Raw genomic sequence first — 22,544 nt, forward strand, 5'->3', positions numbered from 1 at the left:
CTTGAAACTTCAGAAACTTACTCTTTTGCTTGCTTTCTGCCTTTTGAATTGAAATATTGGCTTTTGACCAAATATTCCTACGGCTATTGCGCTTCTGCAAGAAGGGTGTGGGCCATTTGCATTATTTTGCCTTATTTACCCATTTGCTTTTGATTTGGACATGCACACCATAAGGACAGGGGCAATTTTGCACCTTTTTGAGCAACACTAAGAATTGCTGTATTTCTAAGCAGTTACTTTTCATTTTTTTCGTTTTTACACAAAGGCAAACCTGGATTTGAACAATTCTTTATTATTTGAGCTGCAATTTTGCATTTTTTTGAGTAGGAGCAAGCATTTGTTGAGGTTGCAGCGGTCCACAGTTTTGGCAGCTTTGAGTTGAGTTGCACAGGGCAATCAAAACAAACTAACAAAGCAAGGATTCAACAGCATTTTTTTTGGTTTGCATTAAGTTCTTCTAGCAAGTGTCATCTTCTGCTATTTGCACTTTCTGTCTTAGGGCTACTTCCACTTCAACTATTACTCTCTAGGTTGGGCTCTCTCTTCGCTATATACTGCAGCTACTTGGCTTCAGTGCATACTTTCTCTTTATATACTGCCTTCCTAGATGCTCTAAGAGAAGGGACAGTTTTTTCAGTCAGCTATTACAAGGCATATCACAAGGATTCCTACTGCTTTACTTGCCCTGGTCCCCTCCCCTCTGTTTTTTTATTCTATTGCTGCAGTCCTCTGCAGCAATGGATTTTATATATATATATACAGTGTTGTAGTTCTTTTAAATGTGGCAGTTTGAGTTCCATTGAGTCTGTTGTAGATGGTCTTCCCTCTTTGTTGCCCTCCCTTATTTTGTGTGTTATAGTGCTCATGTTTATCTGTTTATATATATATAGGCATCAGTATATATATTTGATGTCTTGTGTGGGGTTCTTTGGGCTGTTATCTTTTGACAGGACCGCCTATATACCGGGTCGAAATCTTCATCCATATGGCTGCGGAGGGAATACGGAGGCAAATCTCACTTTTGGAATAATTGACTGGCCCCAAAACATGTTGGCTAGATTAGATAAGAAAATACAAAGGATGCATCATGCTCACCAAATGATTTATAAAAATTAGTGCATACCAAGATTATATATTCCCCATTCCAAAGGTGGGATGGGCCTCCTTGAAACTGATTACATGTATAGATCTACAATCGTGGGACTCCACACATATCTGCTGACCTCACAAGACCCAAATGTAGTGAAAGTTTCAAAACATGGGGAATAAATCTAAGATGATTTCCCTGCTTAAGCTAGCAGAAGCATATTGGCTTCATGCAAGAATGGAAATCAAACCACAAGTATATAAAAAGCAGGCAGTAACTGAGTGTGCCAAAAAAAAAACAAAAGAAAGAATGTAAGCTGCAAGACCAGATGAGAAGGGAAGAAATTTGGGAACGCATAAATATAGTTGCAAGTAAAGAAAACTTCTGGAAGAACCTCATGTTGATCAGGAACAAATGCAGGAATGGTTAAGGAGAGGCGAATTCGAACCAAGAGATGAAAGGTTACTATTGGTGACACAAGATAGTGGGCTATGTACAAGTTAGTTTGCAAAGTCTATTGAGAATGTGGAAGAAACAGACAAATGTAGGTTTTGTAAAACCAAACTGGAAACAGTTGCATACCTCGTTGCTGGCTGTGACATACTAATGGCAGAAGGGCTGTATACTGAAAGGTGTAATAAAGTGGCAAGACTGATGCACTGGGGATTGTGCAAACATTATGGTATTGAAGTGGCTGAAAAACACTGGAAATATGAGCCACGAAGTATTAGGAAATGAAGTCTACATCACATGGGATCATCCATTACCAACACTTCAAGAGATAGATAATAGAAAACCGTATCTAGTAGCCCAAGAAAAGAAGACAAAAGTAGCATTCATCGTTGAAATCGCCACACCCAGTGATTACAGTTTGTGGAGTACAGAGAGAGACACAAAGTCATAAAATAGCAGGATTTTCAAGCAGAAATGAGAGCAATGTGGAAGAAAGATACCCAGATAGTTCCAATAGCAGTAGGAGCAATGGGTCTTATAATGTAATAGAAACTCAAAAGATTTGGAGAAATTACAAAAAAAAAAAAAAAAAAAAACGCACTCAAACTGAAATGTACAGTTACATAGATCATACTTGTCTATTCATAAGTAAGGGGTCTACAGATGTATTTGCACAATTTTAAAAAGCCAGAATATAGCAAATCTCCTGGCTAAGTTCAGCTTCAACTTTACCCATCTCTCCCCCTCAACCTTCCCTCAGGAAATAAAATCAAATATAACTCCCCCTATTACCTCTAGGGAACAGGATGTTTTTCGTGTTTCACTGTTGCAGTCATTACATTTGAGTAATCTGCTGGCAGGTTGCCATCAGTCGGCCTGATTAACAAAGTCTTGGGTCCTGCGTCAGTTGCTGTCCCTTCTTCTATGACGTCAGGTCGTCAGGGGTATAAAACATGCATCCGACACCATTACATCAGTCTTTCTTGCCATGTGGTGCCCTAAGCAGAAGCAGTTCGCAAGTGCCGGTCGGCCGACTCCTGAAATTTTCATTTTCGAGTTTCAGAACTGAAGTCTTCAACTTAAAGCTAAGTACCCCGTTGGGGAAACTTTTTCTTACTCCTTACCGATGTCAGTAAAAGTTAATAATTGCATTACTTGTGGAAAGCAAATATCTCATAAAGATTTTCATTCGTACTGTATTGCTGTCGGTTTTGTGCTTTATTTAATCAGCGCACTATCCGTCGTCGGTACATTTTTGCCTCTAAATATTTCAGTTCTCGGTTTAATTATTCAGAAATGTCGTCTGTTAGCCATCCGACTACCAGGATTCCGAAAAAACACAAAGATAAAGACAGAGATAGGCCGCTGAGGTCCAAAACTGCCGACAACGCTTCTCCTAAGCCAGTCGGCAGTTCGCCGGTACTCAGTGAGATGCTTTCGCAGCCTCTGATACCCGCTACTTCTGATTCGCAGACCTCTACTGAGACCCGTTGGGAGTCCGGTATGCCGCGAGAGGCTTCACCTATGGAACCCCCAGATGTCTCTACCTTGGATGGGTCCGGAGCCACTGTACAGGCACCAGTGTCTGAGGGTGTATTCAGGCCTACGGACTTGCATATTAAATCGACTCCACCTTCATTACTAAGGCCCAACACTCGATCTATGTCTAAAAAACCGACGGACAGGCCACATGTTCAGGCCCCTATGCCTAAAAAACAAATGATCATAATGGCTGAAGATCTAATTACTCTAATCAGGGGTAGTCACCCCCCCCCTCCCCCCAAGAGGCCTAGGGCTGAGCTTGATTATGAATCTTCTGATCAGATTTCTGTTTCTTCTGATTCTTCTAATGACCTGGATTTGTCCATTCCTACTTATGAGGATTCTGATGCAGAGGATTCCATTCCCTCTGCTTCCCCTCCTGAGGATTGTTCTTTTGGGGAAACTTTACATATCTTAAGGGAGCATTTCCACTGGGAAAGTCAGGAATTTTCTGATTCATAAAAGAGGCTTAGGGATTTCCTTCTTCTACCTCAGCATAGGCCCTTGGCTATACCTCCTGTACAATGTAGACATTGTTGATGTGTTTTTGGAATCCAGTATGGCCCCCTGATTCCCTGCCACCAGCTCCTAGTAAACCTGACAGATACTACAGGGTTCCTGAGTCCAACAAGTTCCTTTTCAAAAATCCTGTTGCGGATCCAGAAACCATTTCTCAGGGGCCCAAGGGCATTAAAGCTTCTACTGCTAAAAATCCTACCCCTTCTGATAGAGACTCCAGAGCGCTGGATAGATGGGGGTAAGAAGGTTTATACTTCTGCAACCTTGGCAATCAGGGCTTTAAACTGCCAATTTCATATGTTAAAATATTAACAGCATATTATTGGACTGCTTAAACAGAAAATGATGTTGATTCCTGACTGTGTGGAAAATAAAGATTTACAGGATTTATTGCATTCTGCTGAACAAGTTGGAAAACATACTTTGCAGTGTGGTTTTGATTCTTTAGAGGCCTCCTGCAGGGCTGTTGTTACTGGGTCTGTGCTTAGAAGGCATGCTTTGCTTAAGGAGCAATCTTTGCCTGATCATGTTAAAGTGAAATTGTTGGATGCTCTTTTAAATCAGGGCCGTCTGTTTGGCAATAAGGCTGAAGAAGTTCAAAAAAGATGGAAGATGAAGCTAAATCTATGCAAACTGTTAAAGATTTCTTACAAGTGCAACCTCCAAGATTTAGTAGGCACTGGCCTAATTGGTCTTTTCCAGCTCCTTCCAGATCCTCTCTAGCCAAACCCAGACACACCAAAAGCACCAGGTTTTAGTCCCAGGGGACTCTCAGAACTAAGCAATGGGGCGCCTCCACTTCCAAACCTGGAAATAACAAGACACCCCCCCCCCATGGTAAACAGTCTCAATAACTTCCTTTTAAAATTACCAAGCACTTACCTTTTAGCCACCCCTTTGGGGGGAAAGATTGCTCTTCATGCAAAGAACTGGGAACTCATAACCCAGGACAAATGGGTTTTAAATATAGTGTCCCAGGGATACAGATTTCATTTCCACACGTTACCAACACCAAACGGGTGGCCAGACCTGCCCCCAAATCAGTGGGCAGAGGCTGAACAACAAGAACTTTCCCTCTTAAACATGGGTGCTATTCAACCAGTACCAGAAGAAGAAAAGGGACAAGGTTTCTATTCCAGGGTCTTACTGGTACCCAGAAAAGAAAAATCATGACGTCCAATTCTGGACCTGTCTACTCTAAACACCTTTATGGACATTCCAAAATTCAAGATGCTGACTCTTCACCAGTTACTTACTATGCTAGGCAAAGATGCCTGGTTGGCAACTCTAGATTTAAAAGAAGCATACCTGCACATCCTAATCAGGGAATCTTGCAGAAGATGCCTACGCTTCAAAGCAGGCTACTTGCATTATCAGTTCTCTGCACTGCCCTTTGGCTTGTCTACTGCGCCTAGGGTATTCACAAAGTGCCTGGCTCCAGTTATTGCATTTTGCAGGCTAAGAAATATTCAAATATATCCATACCTGGATGATTGTCTAATTCAGGCAGAAAACGAGGGCATACTTCTAAATCAGCTGGTGTTTGTAAAAAGGGTTCTAACTTGTCTGGGGTACACCATAAACGAAAAGAAATCACAACTGGTACCCTCTCAACAGATTGCATTCCTGGTTGGAAGCTTGAATGCAACTGCCCAGATGGCTTTCCTCATGCCAGAGAAGCAAATTCATTTGGTTAACTTACTTCAAACAAGTGGCCACAAAAACCCTGCTATCTGCAAGGCAAATACTGCAAGCCTTTGGGTTCATGGCCTCCTGCATTCTTCTAATTCCATATGCAAGACTGCATATGAGGAAACTACAGTGGTACTTAAAATGTCTATGGAGTCAACATTGTCGCAGCCTGGAAACATTGATTCCTATCATACCTTTCCTACTCTTGGAATTCCTATGATGGGCAGAGACCTGCCACCAAAACATGGGACTGCCATTCACACTACCCCCTGCCACCCTAACTACAGATGCATCAGACTATGCATGGGGGGCTCACCTGGCAGGGAAGTGCATTCAGAGCAAATGGAACCCAAATCAAATGCACCTACATATCAATCAAAAAGAAATGTTAGCTGTACAGAATGCTCTGACAGCCTTCAAGGACTACATTCTTCCAGGACAACTAATGGTAAAGATGGACAACACCATGGTTATGTGGTACATAAACAAGCAGGGGGTGGGTACACATTCTTACCCCCCCTGCAGACTAGCCATGGCATTGTGGAACACAGCCTTGAGCTGCCAAGTGCACCTACAAGCTCAGTTCCTGCCAGGAAAATTGAATACACTGGCAGACGGACTAAGCAAAAATCTCATGGACCCACACGAGTGGAAACTGGAACCAAGGATTTTCAACATGTTGACAAGCAAATGGGGGAGCCCAGACATAGATCTATTTGCCTCCCCCCAGAACTACCAGTTGGACAAGTTTGGCACAAGGACTTCCCACAAAGAAGCCTGGAAAGTGGATGCTCTGTCCTTCAGCTGGAAAAAACTATTAGTCTATGCCTTTCCCCCTCTGCCTGTGCTCTCCAAAGTTCTGCTAAAAGTCAAACAGGACAAACCAAGAATGATTTTGATTGCTCCAGACTGGCCACGCCAACACTGGTACCCACTCCTGCGCAGTGTGTCGCAAATATCTGCATGGCACCTGCCTCAGACCCCTTCCTTGCTGTCTCAGCAGGAGAACCAAATTCTGCACCCTCAGCTTCCAACATTGAACCTTGCAGCCTGACCAATAACTTAAATTCACCCTTCTCATCCCTCAGCAAACCTGTCATGGATGTCGTCTTGGAGGCGAGAAGACCTAGTACTAGAAAATCTTATGCTGACAAATGGAAAAGATTCTGTGCCTGGAACCAGTCTTTAGGGATGAGCACAACAGTGCCCAATTTACCTCAGATTTTGCAATACTTAACTGAGATGCTTCACAAGGGCCTGTCTTTTTCCTCTATTAAAATCCACACTTCAGCTATTTCAGCTCACTATAACACAGAACCACCCCCTTCTCTCATCCCCTGCTCAAGCAGTATCTCAGAGGGGCAAAGAACTTGTGACCACCCAGGAGAGCTCCTACCCCTGCCTGGAACCTTAATGTTGTTTTGGAGAAGCTCACTCTACCTCCTTTTGAGCCAGCTGCTACTGCAGACTTAAAATGTCTTTCTTGGAAAACAGCCTTCCTTTTAGCAATCACTTCAACTAGAAGGATATCTGAAGTACAGGCCCTTATGGCAGTGGAGCCTTTCATCATCTTTCATGCGGCCATGGTATCTCTGAGGACCAATCCATCCTTCATGCCCAAGGTGGTTTCCAGTGTGGCTCTTAATCAGTCCATTCATTTGCCAACCTTCTTTCCCAATCCACAGAGCAAAGAGGAACAGATTCTGCATTCCTTGGATGTGCACAGACAACTTAGATTCTACTTGGACCGGACTAAATCTCAAAGAAAATTCTGAACAATTGCTTGTAGCATTTGCTGCAGGGGCAGAGGGGAAGGCTATTTCAAAACAAACCATTTCTAAATGGATAAGCCATTGCATTCATTTTTGCTATAAGCACCATGGAAAACCTATCCGCCATGCTGATAGTTTGATAGTCTGCATGTCTGGGTGCAGCATCCCCCCCCACTTGAGTCAAGACGTCTGAGATCGGGGGAAGCTGCCTGGGAAGGCTGTAAGGTCAGGCTGCGCAATAAGGGATACCAATGTTGTCTGGGCCAATCTGGAGCAATTAGGATGGCCTTTGGTCTCTCCTCCCTTATTTTGATCAGTACCTTGGGAATAAGAGGCAGAGGAGGGAATACGTACACAAAGAGGGTGTTCTAGGGGAAGGTCAAGGCATCCACCTTCCACGCTAGGTGGTGATACTTCCTGATACAGAATTTTTTCAGCTGATGGTTGAGATGCAAAGCAAATAGATCCATCTCCGGAGTCCCCCACTCCTGTGTGATTTGCAAAAAGATTTTTCTGTGTAGCTGCCATTCGTGGGAGTCCGGTAAGTTTCTGCTTAAGTGGTCTGACAGGGTGTTGATCCTGGTAGGTATTGGGCTATTAGGTGAAATCCCATGGAAGAGGCTGTCAGCCAGAGGTTCATGGCTAGCCTGCACAGAGGGTAAGACTGGGTCCCTCCCTGTTTGTTGATGTACCACATTACTGTGATGTCTGTTTTGTTAAGGAGAAACCCTGGCTTGAGATGGGGCTTGAAGAATGTCAGAGCCTTTTGTACTGCCATCATTTCCTTTTGGTTGATGTGTAAGGGAAGGTGCTGGGCATCCCAATGACCTTGGGTGCACCTGCCTTCAAGGTGAGCGCCCCAAGCAATGTCTGAGGCGTTGGTAGTAATGGTCTGCCCGGTTGGACAAAGGGTGAAGGGAAGACCCTTGTTCTTGGCACAGGCCCCTGCCCACCAGAGAAACTCGGCCCTTATACAGGGGATCAGAGGGAGAGGGGTCTCTTGAGGTTGAGAGTGCTGACACCAAATGTTCTTTAGATACCACTGAAGTTTTCTCATGTGAAGCCTGACCAGAGGAATTAGAAGGATGCAAGATTCCATGTATCCCAAGGCTTGCAGGACTTTTCTTCGCAGTGAGGTGACTTCTAGAAGCCGTCTGGGTAAAGTAGAGAGGCAGGAAGCTCTGCTTTTCTGGGGATAGGAAGGCCATTTGGGATGCTGTGTCCAGCAGTGCTCCCAAGAAAATTATCTTTCTGGAGGGTGTTTGCTTTGATTTCTTCTCGTTGATTGTGAACCCTAAGGAGGTTAGGAGGGTTTTGAAAAAGAGGAGGTCCCTGAGTAGCTTTTCTTTGCACTCTGCCTGAATGAGGCAGTCATCCAGATAAGGGTAAATCTGTATATTTTTCTGCTTGCAACAGGCTATGGCCAGGGCTAAGCTTTTGGTGAATACCCTGGGAGCAGTAGATAAGCCAAAGGGTAGCACAAAGAACTGAAAGTGTTGTGAGCCTGCCCTGAAGTGAGGGAATTTCCTGTAGGATTCCCTTGTGGGGATGTGGAGGTAAGCATCTTTTAGATCTAAGGTAACTAACCGGGCATTTTTTGTCAGCATAGGCAGTAGCTGCTGTAACGTTAGCATTTTGAATTTGGGGACCACCAGGGAGGTGATTAGAATGGATAGATTCAGGATTGGGTGCCAGGTGCTCTCTTTTTTGGGAACAAGGAGTAGTCTGGATAAAAGCCTTTGCCTGTTTGATCTGAGGGGAGAGGTTCTACTGCCCTTGGGATATGAGAGTTTGGACTTGTTTCAGTGCCTCTGCCCACTGATTTGGAGGTAAGTCTGGGTACCCTGTTGGAAATGGGGGTTCGTTGAAGGAGAATTTACATCCCTGAAAAATTATCTTTAAGACCCATTGGTCCTTTGTTACAGAAAGCCAATTTTCTTTGCACAGGGAGAGCCTTCCTCCTAATTTTTCGTGAGTGAGAAGAGGGGGGAGAGGGAGTCATTGAGAGTTTTTGCCATAGAGGGATGGCTTAGAACTCCCTGCCTTTGGAGTGGAAGTGTCCACTGTTTGGTTCTCTGCTGTCCCTGGGGTGGGAGCCTGGTTCTCTGCTGTCCCTGGGGTGGGAGCCTGGGTGGTCTGTCCCTGCGGAGCTTACCTTGCCCCTATATGCTAGGTGCAGGAAAGGACCAGTGTTTTGAGGGAAAATTCCTGCTGAACCTAGGAGGTTGTACATGAAAGAAATATTTCACTGTTTGCATAGTATTTGCTTTGTCTTCCATCTTTTTAAGCACTTCTGCTGCTTTTACTCCAAACAAGCAGTCCTTATCCAAGGGTGCATCAATTAATTTAGATTTGATGTGATCAGGGAGAGGTTATTCAACCATGTATGTCTCTTAATGACAGATCCTGACACTGCTGCCCTGCTTGAGGCTGCTAGGGCGTCATATCCACAGTGTAATGAGTGTTTGGCCACTTGACAAGTAGAGTGCAGTAAATCTGCTAACTCTTTTGAATTGGCACAGTCAGGAAAGGTTGAAATCTTTTGCTTTAATAGTTCCAAAGTGTGTTGTTGATATTTTAACATGTGAAACTGACAGTTGAGTGCTCTGATAGCTAAGGTTGCAGAGGTGTTTACTTTTTTACCCCATCTGTCCAGTGCTCTGGAATCCTTGTCAGAGGGAATAGGATTCTTGGCAGAACTAGCCTTAGCTCCTTTTGGTCCCTGTGTAATGATCTCTGGGTCTGCAGCAGGATTTCTGAACAGGTATTTGTGAGAATCCAGTACTCTGTAATACCTGTCAGGTTTACTTGGGAGCAGGAGGGAGGGCGTCAGGAGCTAAGCTGGATTCATGGAAGACATCATCCACCACCTCTAAGATGGGGGGTGGTGGCCAAGGGTCTCTGCCGGGGCAGGTCTAGAAACTCTTAGTCTGAGGGAAGTCCTGGTATTCCAGTGGAAATGTTCCCTGAGGGTGTGAAGGGTTTTCCCAAAGGAAAGCTCTTCTGGTGGGGAGGTAGAAGGAATGAATTCCTCTGCATCGGAATCCTCATAAGCAGTCAGAGGTTGTTGTTCCTCTTCAAAATCTGAATAATCAGACTCCTCAGAATCCTGTTCTGTCGGTATTTCAGGAGAAGGGTCTCTTCCTTTTAGAAGTTGTGGACTGACTACCCCTGATAAGGGAGATAAGATCCTCTGCCATTTTAAGAATCATTTGAGCTTGGGTTGATGGAGCAGGAGAAAGATGGTGGCTAACGGTAGATTTCCTCGGAGTAGCCTTGCTTCTAGGCCTAAGAGTATCCATCGGTCTGAGAGAAACGGTATTCGAATGAGAAGACGTTGTTTTTTTGTCTAGATTCGGTAGTGCGAAAAACCTCCTTGGAAGCCGGTGCCTGCGTCGTGGCTCCAGACCCAAACAAGGCAGAGACTACCAAAGGCTCGGAAGATGAAGAAGATTTCTGCAGCATACCGAACTCCGAAAGGGTCTCAGTAGAGGCCTGCGAGGGTATCTGATTGGGCATCAGGGGATGTGAAAGCACCTCACTGAATTCCGGAGAACTGACGAACTGCTTAGCGGTAGAGTCGTTGGAAGGCTTAGCCTTGTGTGATCTGTCTATATCTTTGTCTTTACATTTTTTCAGAAAGTCTATGGCTTGTTGGCTGACGGACGTCATTTCGGAATGCGAAGAAGGAAGATGAAAATACCTGGCTACCATAAGAGCTTTACGACGAATTGTTCTCACGTTAAAGAGGGCACAGAACAGGCAACAGGGGACATTGTGGTCTGGGCCTAAACAAGTGACTCCGTATGAATGCAAGTCTCTGTGTGGGATTTGCTTTCCACAGACGAGACAATTGTTAACTTTTTCGGACATTGGTTAGTGCAAGAAAAAAGGACCCCCAATGGGGTACTTTGCTTTAGACATTTTCAGGTGTAATTTAAAACTCTGGTAACGACCGACTGGCACACTTGTGAACTGCTTCTGCTACGGGCTCCACGACAAGAAAGACTGATGTAATGGCGTTGGCTGCCTTGCTTTATAGCACTGAGGAACTGACATCAGTCAGCAAGCGACAGCAGCCGACGCAGAAAAACGTTGACTCTGGTTTTCGGGCTGGCTGAGGGCTATCACAGCAGGGATAACCCACAGGTAATGACTGCAACAGTGAAACATGAAGAACATCTTAGGGTTTCTTTGAGAACTAATAGTTTTATGCCAAAAGTCGTATCCCAGTTTGTCTTAAGCCAGCCAATCCATCACCTGCCCAAAAATGAGGGAGAAAGGATTCTCCATACCCTGGATGTCCACAGGTATCACTGGTACTAACTTGACAGAACAAAATCTTTCAGAACTTCTAATCAGTTGTTCATTTCTTGTAAAGGTAAGAAGAAATGACCGTAACAGTAGATGTTGGAATGATCACTGCTGCAGTGGCTACTCCCACTCCTTTTTTTGCTTATTTTATTTTATTTATTTATTTATTTATTTTTTTGGCAGGGTGTGGTCATTTTTTTTTTCCCTGGTGTTGCTCTCTCAGGGCTTTAGCCTCCCTGTTTGTTGACATGAAAACTATGAAAGGCTTTGCATCCAAACTGACTTTTAGTCAGCTGAGATGGAGTTGGGTAATGGTTTGGGCACACAGAAGGTGCCCTGAATCTTTGAAAGATAGCTGACTGTTGTATCCTATGCGGGATATAACTCCTATAGCTTAGACTACTGCAGCAGTGATCATTTGAACATTTGATGTTATGGTTAGTTTACTTGCACATCTGTATGTTTTGAAGACCTGTCCGACATTTACCTGGCCTCAAACAGGGGACACCTCACTGTCAGGAATTTTAACATGTAGAGTCTTTAACTCAGCTGCCATGGTCTCTGTTATTTTCTACTGCTTAGTGTAATCTATTTTGAACTGTAGAAACAATTGCTCATTTTTATTTGTCTTTTTTTTTTTTTTTTTTCAGGGATTCTATTCCAGTTAAAGTGGGAGACATTATTCACTTGGAAGGGGACGGTAGCTCGGGACAGTGGGTAATAAAACAAGATTCGGGATTCCTTGTTTTGTATCCAGATTATTTGCTTTCTGGAACAAGTGTAGCTAATGGAATTCGGTGCATGAGGCGAGCTGTACTAAGTGAAAAATTTAAGGTATGACCAAATTTAATCATTAATTATGCAGATGTGTGTATCTTTTTTTAAAGACTGACACCAAGTTCTGAAGAAAATCAAAAAAAAAATGAAAGTATTAGCACACTGGTAACAGAGCACTTGCATTCTGTTTTATTATTCTGCTTTTTTAAATAGATTTGATTGTGGGATTTTTTTTCAGTTGCTAATGAAGTGCCCAGTGCGATTGTGTGCATTGCATTTCATGTTTTTTTGTGTGCAATTTGTATCTCTGTTTACATGTATATATTTTTTTCTTTGTGAAGATCGTAATGCAACCAGCTTAAAAACTGAAAAACAAAAAGACTGTTTAGGCAGAAGAGCTAAAAATCTTAAGGCAAATGTAGGAACTTGACAGATTTAACAGTGGCACAGGATTTTTACCTATTCCCTGTAAATGAACCTTTAACCAGATCAGAATATAGGAAAATGTGCTGCTTAGGAGAATCTTTGAACAAACTCCACCATGGTGGAGTAACTGAGAAAAGTGTTTGTGAAAGCATTAATGAGTGGAGACCAAGTGTTTGTAGACTCTCCACCAGCCCTGTTTAAACCTAAAATTTCAGGACTTGCTGAGGTTCAGTTACTTCAGCCATAGCCCAAGTACTTTTTTTTCACCTGTTCCTGCCCTTCAGAGTCAGGCAATGGAGAATGGAGGCTTTTAAGTTTTAATATGTACACTTCAGCTGGACCCAGTCCTTCCTCAAGAGCCTCTGAGGAAGTCTCCCCTTTTCCCTCCCAGCATTACTTTGAGTAGTTTTGAAGATTTGTTCCCACAGAATGGGGCATTTATTATTGTTAGGCCTTCCAGTGTTTTTGCTGGACCTTAGGCTTTTCTGATGTTGGAGACCCAGATATCTGATCCTTGTACACCAGATGCCCATTTCGTTTCCCTCAGAAGGGCATTCTGGAGCCTTACAGGAATCTAGCCCATTATGCATACAACCTCCTTTGTTTTCCATATTGGGAATTACTGCACAAAAGGGATGGAGGAGGATCTGGCCTGAACAGGACAAATCCAATCTTCCATGAGGTATGGTACTGATGATGACACTATTGCAGTTAAAAAAATCACTCTAGTTTCAACAAACCTCTTATGTTACTCTTTCCTTCTAAACTGTGAGTCTTTCCGGGTCTTTCTGGGTAATATATGATGCACATTTAAGGATGAGCTTAGATTACACTTGGAATTTTGTTATTGCTGAGTTTATAAGGCCCTCTTGTGGGGGTAAATTGATGCCTGGTCTGTTTCTCTTCCACTGCTGTTAAAGTCTGGATGGAAGACTGACATACCAGCAGTTAAGTCCATTTTATTAATGAATCATGTTATTCAAATATCAGGCGTGTAACCTTGCACTGCTGTACATTGTGTTGATGGATTCCTTGCAGTACAAGTTTCTTGAGATGTGCTTGTGTATCACCAGCTAGTACTACAGTTACTATTTGAAGATGCCATATCGGAAACCCAGATACTGTAATTGCTGCTCAGTCGAAGGTCATTCTCTAAGTCAGTTATGTTTTGACCATTTCTTGTCTACTTTCCTCCACCTGTGTTGTGTAGTTGTAGTAGTGTATATCGGAAATTAAGAAGCTATTTCATTGCAGGCTTGTGAAAAAGGTTCCAGGCAAATGCTGGTTGGCTCAGCCATGCATGACATCTTTCAAAAAGCTGGAACTACGTCTGGATTTGAAGAGGCAAACCTTCAGAAACTTGCCAGAAAGACTGTGCAGGACCCCAAGTACTTAAAAGAGATGTAAGTAGTGTGTCTGCTTGCTTACAAAAGCTTTTCACTTATGTGTGATACTGTCTAGTGGTCATAGTTTCTTAATGACAATATATGAGATCTTATCTGAACCAAATAACGTAAAGCATGACCTTGTACAGTAGAGCCCTGATTGACTCTGGTTGCAAGTAGGAAAATAAATTCACTGCAACAGTGAATACACTCGAACATCTACATTTATGGTAGGTTGGAATATGCAATTACCTCTCGATACGTTTGTTTTTCTTTCAGCAGTGTAAAAATGTGTGCAAGGTATTGTACATGAAATGTCAAGCAGTGATGTAGTTCTTTCTGCAGAAGTTGTTCAGAAACCAACAAAAGGATTACGCTACATGACTCGAGCATTGGGCATAGTAGTGCCTATTCTGGTGGCATGAATAAAAAGTGTAGGAAAAGGTGCGAAACGTCTCAAGTGTTGGCATGTTTTCAGTGCTTTCTTTATAGAACAAATTATATTGAATTGAACCACCTACAGTGAACCTGCGAACAACCCAGATCCCTTTGGGCGAACATTTTCTCAGAATAACAAATAAAGGTAGCAGTGATTCGCTAACCACCGCTGTTTTGTTTCACGTTGTTCCTAGATTGTTTGAAGGTGTTTATTTCAGTATATCAAGTATAGTAGTGTAGTATTAATATGTCAGTATATAAGGACAGTGTTTGCATTTTAAAATACAAAACTTTAAGACATTAAATCTGAATAGATAGCTCCGTTGGAAAAAAATGTAGTAATTAGATAATTGTTTTTAATAGATTCTTAAATCTGTCAAACACAATGCTGTGTTTAATTGTTGCTATTCCTCCTTGGAGGGCTTTCCTGCAGTAGCAGAGTGTTTGGAGTTGATGTATTTTTTTAATTGATGTTTAACATATTACAGGATGGCAACAAATTCAGTAGCTGGGGCTTTCTGAGATGTTTTTCGTGTTTCACTGTTGCAGTTCTGACTTTTGGGATTTCCTGCCATGAAAGTCCTTGGCCGGCCCGACTACCAGAGAAAACTCTCTTCACCTTCCAGACTGCTGGATGCCCTAACCGACATTAGTACACTCAGGTATAGGTTCATAGGTAGGTACTAGGCTATTGGCCCTAGGGCATATATAAGCCTAGCCAAAAAGGTACCCTGGCTTTCACCTCCCAAGCAAATTATTTTCCTGCGCCCCTGTCGAGCAGAGCCATAGAGGTGATCCCCAGGGTGAATTTCCTATTTCCCATCCAATCAAGATTTTTCTTGAGTGCTAATGAGGAGCTTTGTTTTATATAGACAGGTAGTTTGTTACAGAGTATGCAAAGTCTCTGGGACAGGAATATATCCCTCCAGCATGTTCTGTTTATTGTGGTGACAAGGTTTAAGTCCCTAGAGCATGTAGCTTGTAGGGATTGGGATTTCTTTAAGTGGAGCATGTCCAACAGCTCTGGGTTTGACATAGCTTTGTATGTTAGGCAGAGATGGTCTCTGAGTAGGTGATATGTGACAAGAGTAGAGCTGGAGTTTTTTGAGATGCGTAGGGCATCTGTTTGAGGCCGGTAATCCTCTTTGTGAGGTATTTCTGTGGCCTTTCCAGTTGTTTTAGATGTCTTGTGAGGTACATAGCAAAAGGGGCGTTTTACTCTATAATGAGTCTAATGAGTGACTAGTAGAGGGGAACAATGACCACTTTTTTCCTGGATGAGAAACCTTTTGTGATGAGGTGTGCCACGTAGAAGGATTTCCTGACTACTGTGGCAATGTGATTATCAAAGGAAAGACTACTGTCCACCTGTGTCCCAAGGTCTCTTATCACACTTTCGGTGTTAAGTAGACGTGGTAGTTCATGAGTACAGAGTTTTTACCAAAAGGGATGACAATGCACTTTTTGGCATTGAGCTTGAGGCCATGGCTTTGACACCAGGCATCTGTCTCAGTGAGGCTCTTTTGTAGGATGTCCACATCTTTTGGAGTTTTGATTATGGCTCCTAGTTTGCAGTCATCTGCGAACTTCATTACCCAAAGATATTCTGTGTTAGCCTGTACTTCAGAAAAGTAGATGCCAAACAGGAGAGGACCCAGGACTGAACCCTGTGGTACTCCACTTGTCTCTGGTCTGAAGTTGGATTTGGAGTCTGCTACTTTCACAGTGTGGGTTATGTCAGTGAACCAGTTGACAACCCATCTTGTGACATAGGGATTTATACCTAGTTTAGTGCATTTATCTATAATTCCAGAGTGAGGGATGGTGTTGAAAGCCATGGCAAGATCTAGATAGGCTGTGTGAACCACCTTACCCTCGTCTACGGCTTTGGTGACTGCTTCAAAGAAGTCTATCAGGTTTAGGAGACATGATCTGCCTTTTACAAACCTAAACTGGGTAGGGTCCTGAGTTTGGAGATTACCAATGTCATTGTTTATAAGTTCCATGATGATACCTTCCATAGCCTTGCGGACCAGGCTTGTTAGGCTAATGGGGCGGTAGTTTCCAGGGTCTGTGGTGGCTCCCCCTTTGTGGAGTGGGATAACCGTCGCTGCGCGCCATTCAGTGGGCACATAGCCTGAGGTGAGGCTATGATTGAACATGGTACTTAGGTGGGGTGCCAGTTCATTCTGTAGTTCATGTAGAACACAGCCTGGGATGTTGTCCGGTCCCATGGATGCTGTGTTTTTGGCTTTAGAGAGTGCAGCTTTTACCTGCGTAGTTGTGATTACAGGGACTCTGCATTCTTCCTGTATAGATATGGGCCCTTTGGGGGGGGGGGGTAAAGTTAGCACTGAACCTATCTGCCAGGATGCTGGCAATATCAGTTGGTTCTGTAATTTTCGTGCCTTTGTGCTGTAACTCAGAGCAGATCTGGGTGTTGCCATCGAGATTCTTGATATAGCTATAGAATGCTTTGTGGTTGTCCTTGGAATTAGTTGTGATTTTGTTTTCGTAGCTAGCTTTGGAGGATCTTATAAGGGATCTCAGCTTCTTACTGAGGCTGACCAGGGAGCTCCTCCACTCATGGGATTTTACTCTCTTTTGCAACAGTTTTTTCCTTCTGTTGTACAGTTTGTTTATGGCAGGGGACCACCAGATTGGCTTCCTTTTTTGGAGGATAGCGTTTTGGTTCTGTTTGGGATAGCACGATCCATGCACTCGTGTAAGTGCTTATAGTGTGCATTTGTGTAGGATTCAGCAGTTATAGTTATAACTGTATTGTCCATCTGCATGGGTCTCATGAAGTTCACCACTTCTGTCTTAAGAAGCATAAAGTTGGCTTTGGAGAAATTTTTTACCATGGTTTCCTTAATGGGGGGTGGGGGTGGGATGTGGATATCAAGGGTGATTAGCTTATGGTCGGATCAGACCAACGAGAAGTTAACTTCAGGTGCAGAACACCGGTCACTCATGTTGGTAATGACTAGGTCTAGGATATTGTTGCCCCTGGTGGGGGTGTGGATAAGTTGATCCAGGGCATTGGAGTTTATGAATTCCAGAAAGTGTTGAGCTAAGGAGTTGGTACACAAGTAGTTTTCCCAGTTAATGGTGGGGTAGTTGAAGTCACCCATTATTAGGTTAAACCGTAATATTTTCCAGTACATCAAGAAAAGAGGAGTGGGAATCCTGGGACATGGTGGGGCATCTGTAGCAAGCTACAATTTGGATTGAAGTTTTGCCCAGAGTTAGTTGCACTTGGATAACCTCAGATACATTATGCTGAGCAACTAGCCTGGAGATGTGGATATTCTTAATAAATATGGGCACACCTCCGCCTTTGGTGTTTCGGTCCAGGTTACATGGTATGAGTTACAGCCTGGTAGTGCAGGGATGCTGTCTGGAGCCTTGAACCAGGTCTCAGTCACTGCAGAGATATCGATGTTCTTCATTTTAAGGAGTGCCTCGACTGAGTGCATTTTTAGATTTAGACTTCTAGCATTGAGTAGCATTACTCTCAGTTTTTGCTTGCCTGTTTCTGTTACGGTGTCGAATTTGTTATTTGAACTTTGCCTAAAAAAGGCACTATAGGGGGCAGCAAGAGCCTTAGCCAGTGTCCGGAATCCCAGGGGTGACAGGTGCAGGCCATCTGTGGCAAAGCATCGTGGTCTGTCGACCATGTCATCCCAAGTAGAAAGATACTGGATCTCCTTTGAGTGACATCATAAGCTTAGCCAATTGTTGAAGTCAATCATTTTGTCCTTGTACTGCTGTATCATTCGGGGCTATGGCAGAATGCTTCTCAGGGCTAGGCTCATACCTGCCTGGGCTACAAGATCGGAGAGCTCTTCCATGTCTCTCTTCATGTAGTCCAGGGCGATAACGTCTCAGGTCATTCACACCAACAGAGTCATATTTGTACTTGTTGTGGAGTGACCTGAGGTCGTGGGTTATGTGATGGATCCTGACACCCGACAGGCAGCTGACAGTGACCTTCTCGTTGTTTAGCTTGTTGAGTGGACATCAGTGTGCTTGACTATAGAGTCACCTATGACTAGTGTGTTGGGTACCTTGTTTTGCCTTATTGGCTGTGGTTCAGTGGCACACTGAGTCTGTGGGCTGTGTGTCATGTGGGTTGTGTTTGGGGATGGAGATTGCTTGCGTTTCTGCTTTGGAGGTCTCTGTTGCTTAGACATATTATTATTGAGAGCCTCTGCAAATGTTTTTGTGTTACTATGTATGGATTTTGGTGGTGTAGATTTAGTGAGACTATGCGATGAGTGTGGTGCAAATGTTTACCTTCTCATGACTGTCAAGTTCAGTCTTGGTTGGAGAGAGCTTTACCTCCAGTTTGGCTAGATAAGTGCATCTCTCACAGGTTGTAGTGTTGGGTGGTAGGAGGAGAGGGTTGTCTGTGTACATGAGGCAATTTCTACATTGCCTCAAGATGCCCAGATTCATCAGATAGACAGGAGAGAACACTGGGAGCTGACCCTTGGACATGCCTGAATAAAAAACTATTTTCCTCTAGATAAGTGAGGAAAGTGAGTACAAGAGCTGTTTTTCTCTAAGAAAGTGAGAAAAGTAAGTACAAAAACTGTTTTCCTCTAGGTAATGAGGAAGACTGAGTGCTATAGTAATTAGTAGCTTATGTAGTGCTTACAAGTTCTGAACAAGTGCTGATCACGAATAAGTAAATTTAAGTGCTAAAACTAAAAATCTGTATCTGTACTAATCGAGTTACAGGACAGAAACAAGTGCAAATGCAGGCTTTCAAATTAGAAAGTTAAGAGAGATGGAAGAGATTGCCCAAATGGCCAATAACTACAATTTCTGGGCCAGAACCACTCCTTATGTGGTAGACAGGTTACCTAGTGCTTATCACTCCTACTGATAAGCCAGGCGGCTTCCCTCCAACACAGAAAGGCTTGGGGGGCTCAGCAGCTTACATACATTCCTGGATACAGCAAATCTGTATCAGGAACACTAGATACAGGAAAGGTAGGAAAGAGGCTTAGTTTTTTTTCATACAGAAAAGTAGCAAAAACAGTAGTAAAAACAATTCACATGCAGTGCAAGCTAGCACACTTGAGTATGTAGCAAAATTAGAACAAACACAGTTTAAAAAATGCAATTAAATTAAAAAGGACTAAAAGCAAGTGCAGAAAGAGTTTTATTGGGTAGAATGTGGTAAAGAGATGGGACTGGGGGAGTGTCCCAGATCAAATCTACAGTTGGGCGGGCAACTGCAAAAGCCACCAAATTTAAACTACAAACCAAAAATAGGGAGGTAAGGTGAAACAAAACAGTTTCAACAGAGATCTAAGCAACAACTAACAGTACAAACTCTAAAACCAAAAAAAAAACATATTCCGCTCTGTATATTTGCAGAGCAGTCTCTCAGAACAGGGAGACAACAGTTTCAACAGAGATCTAAGCAACAATTAACAAACTCTATAACCAAAAACATATACTCAGCTCTGTATATTTGCAGATAGTCTGGAAGGTAGTCTCTCAGAACACACGTTCCAGCAAAGTCTAAGTTGCTTTCAGATTTGAAGCATAAGCACGATGTGCCCTTTCAACCAACAGCTCCTACTGTGGAGTGCCAGACCAGTTGCTTATTTTTACTTTTATAAAATTAATGCAATCTGTTCTTCAGCTTCTGTGGTATAGGTGAAAAGCTCAGGTTTCCCTACATGCTCTGTCCACTAATTCTATTATTTTTTTAAACATCTCTTCCTGAGCAGTCTCATATTCAGCTAGGCTTTTCTTCATTTCAGCCTTGGATTTTTGCAGCTTTATCATCTAATCTGAGTATCTGTTTAAAGCTTTTCATTTTTTCCCAGCCTTTTGTTTGTGTTGACATACTCCATCAGTTGTTTCGTTTATTTTAGCAAGGTTTGTGTGCGTGCAGTTGTCTTATCTACCTTGTAGGTTACTGGAAGTCATGGCTGATGGTTTCATTGTTTTTGGCTGAACGGCTTCAGAACTGTCCCAGTCAGTGTTTCTTCCTCACTTATTTTTTCCACGTGCTCTTATATTTCTTTTTTCCCTGGCATCCAGGCAGTGCACTTACTAGCCAGTTACTGAAATTTAGCTGTAATCACAAGTCTGTTGGCCTTCTCTGTTGACTTTCTGTTTTTACACTAGAAGAGCTAGAGTTAAGCTGTTACTCAATTTGCAGCCATCGTGGAAGTCCCAATTTTCTTCAGTGTTTTGTTGTTACTGTAGGGCGCAGTGGTCTTTGCACCGCAAAATAGCTGAAATGTATGATAACTTCATTCAAGCAGATATTTTCACAGTGTTTTGTGGTGAACGTGAGGATTGCAGTTTTGATGTATTTTCTTCTGTGCAGCTGGCTCTGTTAGTAACTGTACCATCTGACCTAAGGGAGATTTCTGATAAATTGGAAAAATGTGGGACAACTGTCTTGAGACCAATGTTTATTTCAACATTCCTAGTTTAAAGAAATATATTGAACTAAGCATTACCTCCATCGAATTTGAGAGCATTTAAGAGCCCTGTATATCCATTACATTTAAAATATGACCGTTTTGAAGGTTTTTGCCCAAGTGGATTGCAGCAGGGTATGTTTGTGAAGTACAACGGTGGAAGTATTGATATATTGAACTAAGCATTACCTCCATCAAATTTGAGAGCATTTAAGAGCCCTGTATATCCATTACATTTAAAATATGACCGTTTTAAAGGTTTTTGCCCAAGTGGATTGCAGCAGGGTATGTTTGTGAAGTACAACGGTGGAAGTATTGAATGAAAGGCACTTTTAACAAAATTGACGATGATATCAAATTCATGGCCAGGTTAAGACCAAGTTGCCTTTTCCTAATATGAATAATTTAATGAAGTTTGTTAATGACAAAATTAAAAATAAGGAGTTGGAATTCACCAAACCTTAAAAAAAAACTAAGCTTCAGTGTGATTTGATTGCAATAAGGAGAAGATGTTTCTGTTGTGATGGAAGAAGGCTTCAGCTAATTGGAATGGACTGACCTGTCTGTCTCTCAACTCTCTGCTGAGAATGTTTCTGTGAGTGTCATGTCCAATAAAGGAACTCTGAGTTTGAGCATGGTTTACACTTCTACTGAAAGCACCAGAGATTGCTTAGTGAAAAGAATGACTGTAGTTCATGACGGTAACCTTTGGCCTGCAAGAGAAAGCAGGCAGTTCAACTCCAGCCACAGGAAGGACACTGACAAGCGAATAATTGAAACCGGCAGTGACTAGTCTTTCTTTACTAAGGCACAATTTATAAAGAAAGTAAATAAATATTATACATTTGCGTTGTACTGATTGTACTCTAACATCATAGTTAATATATCAGGCTTTAAGTATAATGAGTACAATATTTTTGTGCTCCATTTGGGTCTTATATTTGTGCCCAGAGTTTTGCCAAGATTATTTGATTGTAAAACAGACATGCTTAAATTATATTATAACAGGAGAACAATACTAAGCAAGTGATAACAGATATATTTGTAAATATTTGTACATACGTACTTATGTTTTATACTTACTTGTTTGATTTTTTCTTATACTTAATTCTGGATTTTCATTAACTGTATCTCTAAATGCCATGCTTTTGTATGTGCTACTGTTCTCCTATGTAACTTAAAATCTGTTCATGAATATTGTCTGTACGGTGTTTTTCTCCCCAGGACTCCATTGAAAACGGGTTCTTCTTTGCCCAATGGGCCATCTTGGTAAATAAACTGCAAATAAAATAAATAAATAAATGATGGGATTATGAGATGCTTAGTCATTTACAGCTTTAAGTAGTCTCCTCCCAAATCCAGTAGGGATGTACATGATAACCCTTGTGTAAAATTTGTCTACCCATCCATTCATCAAGACTAAAAGATAGTCATAGTAGTAGTTTGTTTAACCTGTAGTGGTAAAGTATTCCATAGTCTGGAAATGTATTCGGTTAGGATCCTATCCCTCCAGTCAGTTTTTATTTGTTGATGTAGATGCATGTCCATAGTGTAAGTGTTTATAAAAGCACCGGTTTTGAAAAGAAATAGAACGGGGGTCTTTCATGGCTGGAAAAATGAGGCATCTGTCTGGAACACCTGCAATCTTTGGAGTATGAGTCATGCTAATTTACCATGATAGTTG

At 42.4% G+C, this 22,544-nt stretch overlaps 1 protein-coding gene across 2 annotated transcripts in view; it reads left to right on the forward strand.

Annotated features, from left to right (window-relative positions):
* DNA2 (DNA replication helicase/nuclease 2) overlaps positions 1-22,544 on the forward strand; it is a 1,108,563-nt gene that overhangs the window by 171,334 nt on the left and 914,685 nt on the right. For both annotated transcript variants that reach the window (XM_044056952.1, XM_044056951.1), the window contains exons 4-5: positions 12,030-12,213; positions 13,837-13,985. In XM_044056952.1, coding sequence (XP_043912887.1) covers positions 12,030-12,213; positions 13,837-13,985 — 333 coding nt within the window. The remainder of the gene's footprint in view (positions 1-12,029; positions 12,214-13,836; positions 13,986-22,544) is intronic.

The sequence above is a fragment of the Protopterus annectens genome, chromosome 14.part0, assembly GCF_019279795.1.
Source record: "Protopterus annectens isolate FY-2018-M chromosome 14.part0, PAN1.0, whole genome shotgun sequence".
Lineage (NCBI taxonomy): Eukaryota > Metazoa > Chordata > Ceratodontiformes > Protopteridae > Protopterus > Protopterus annectens.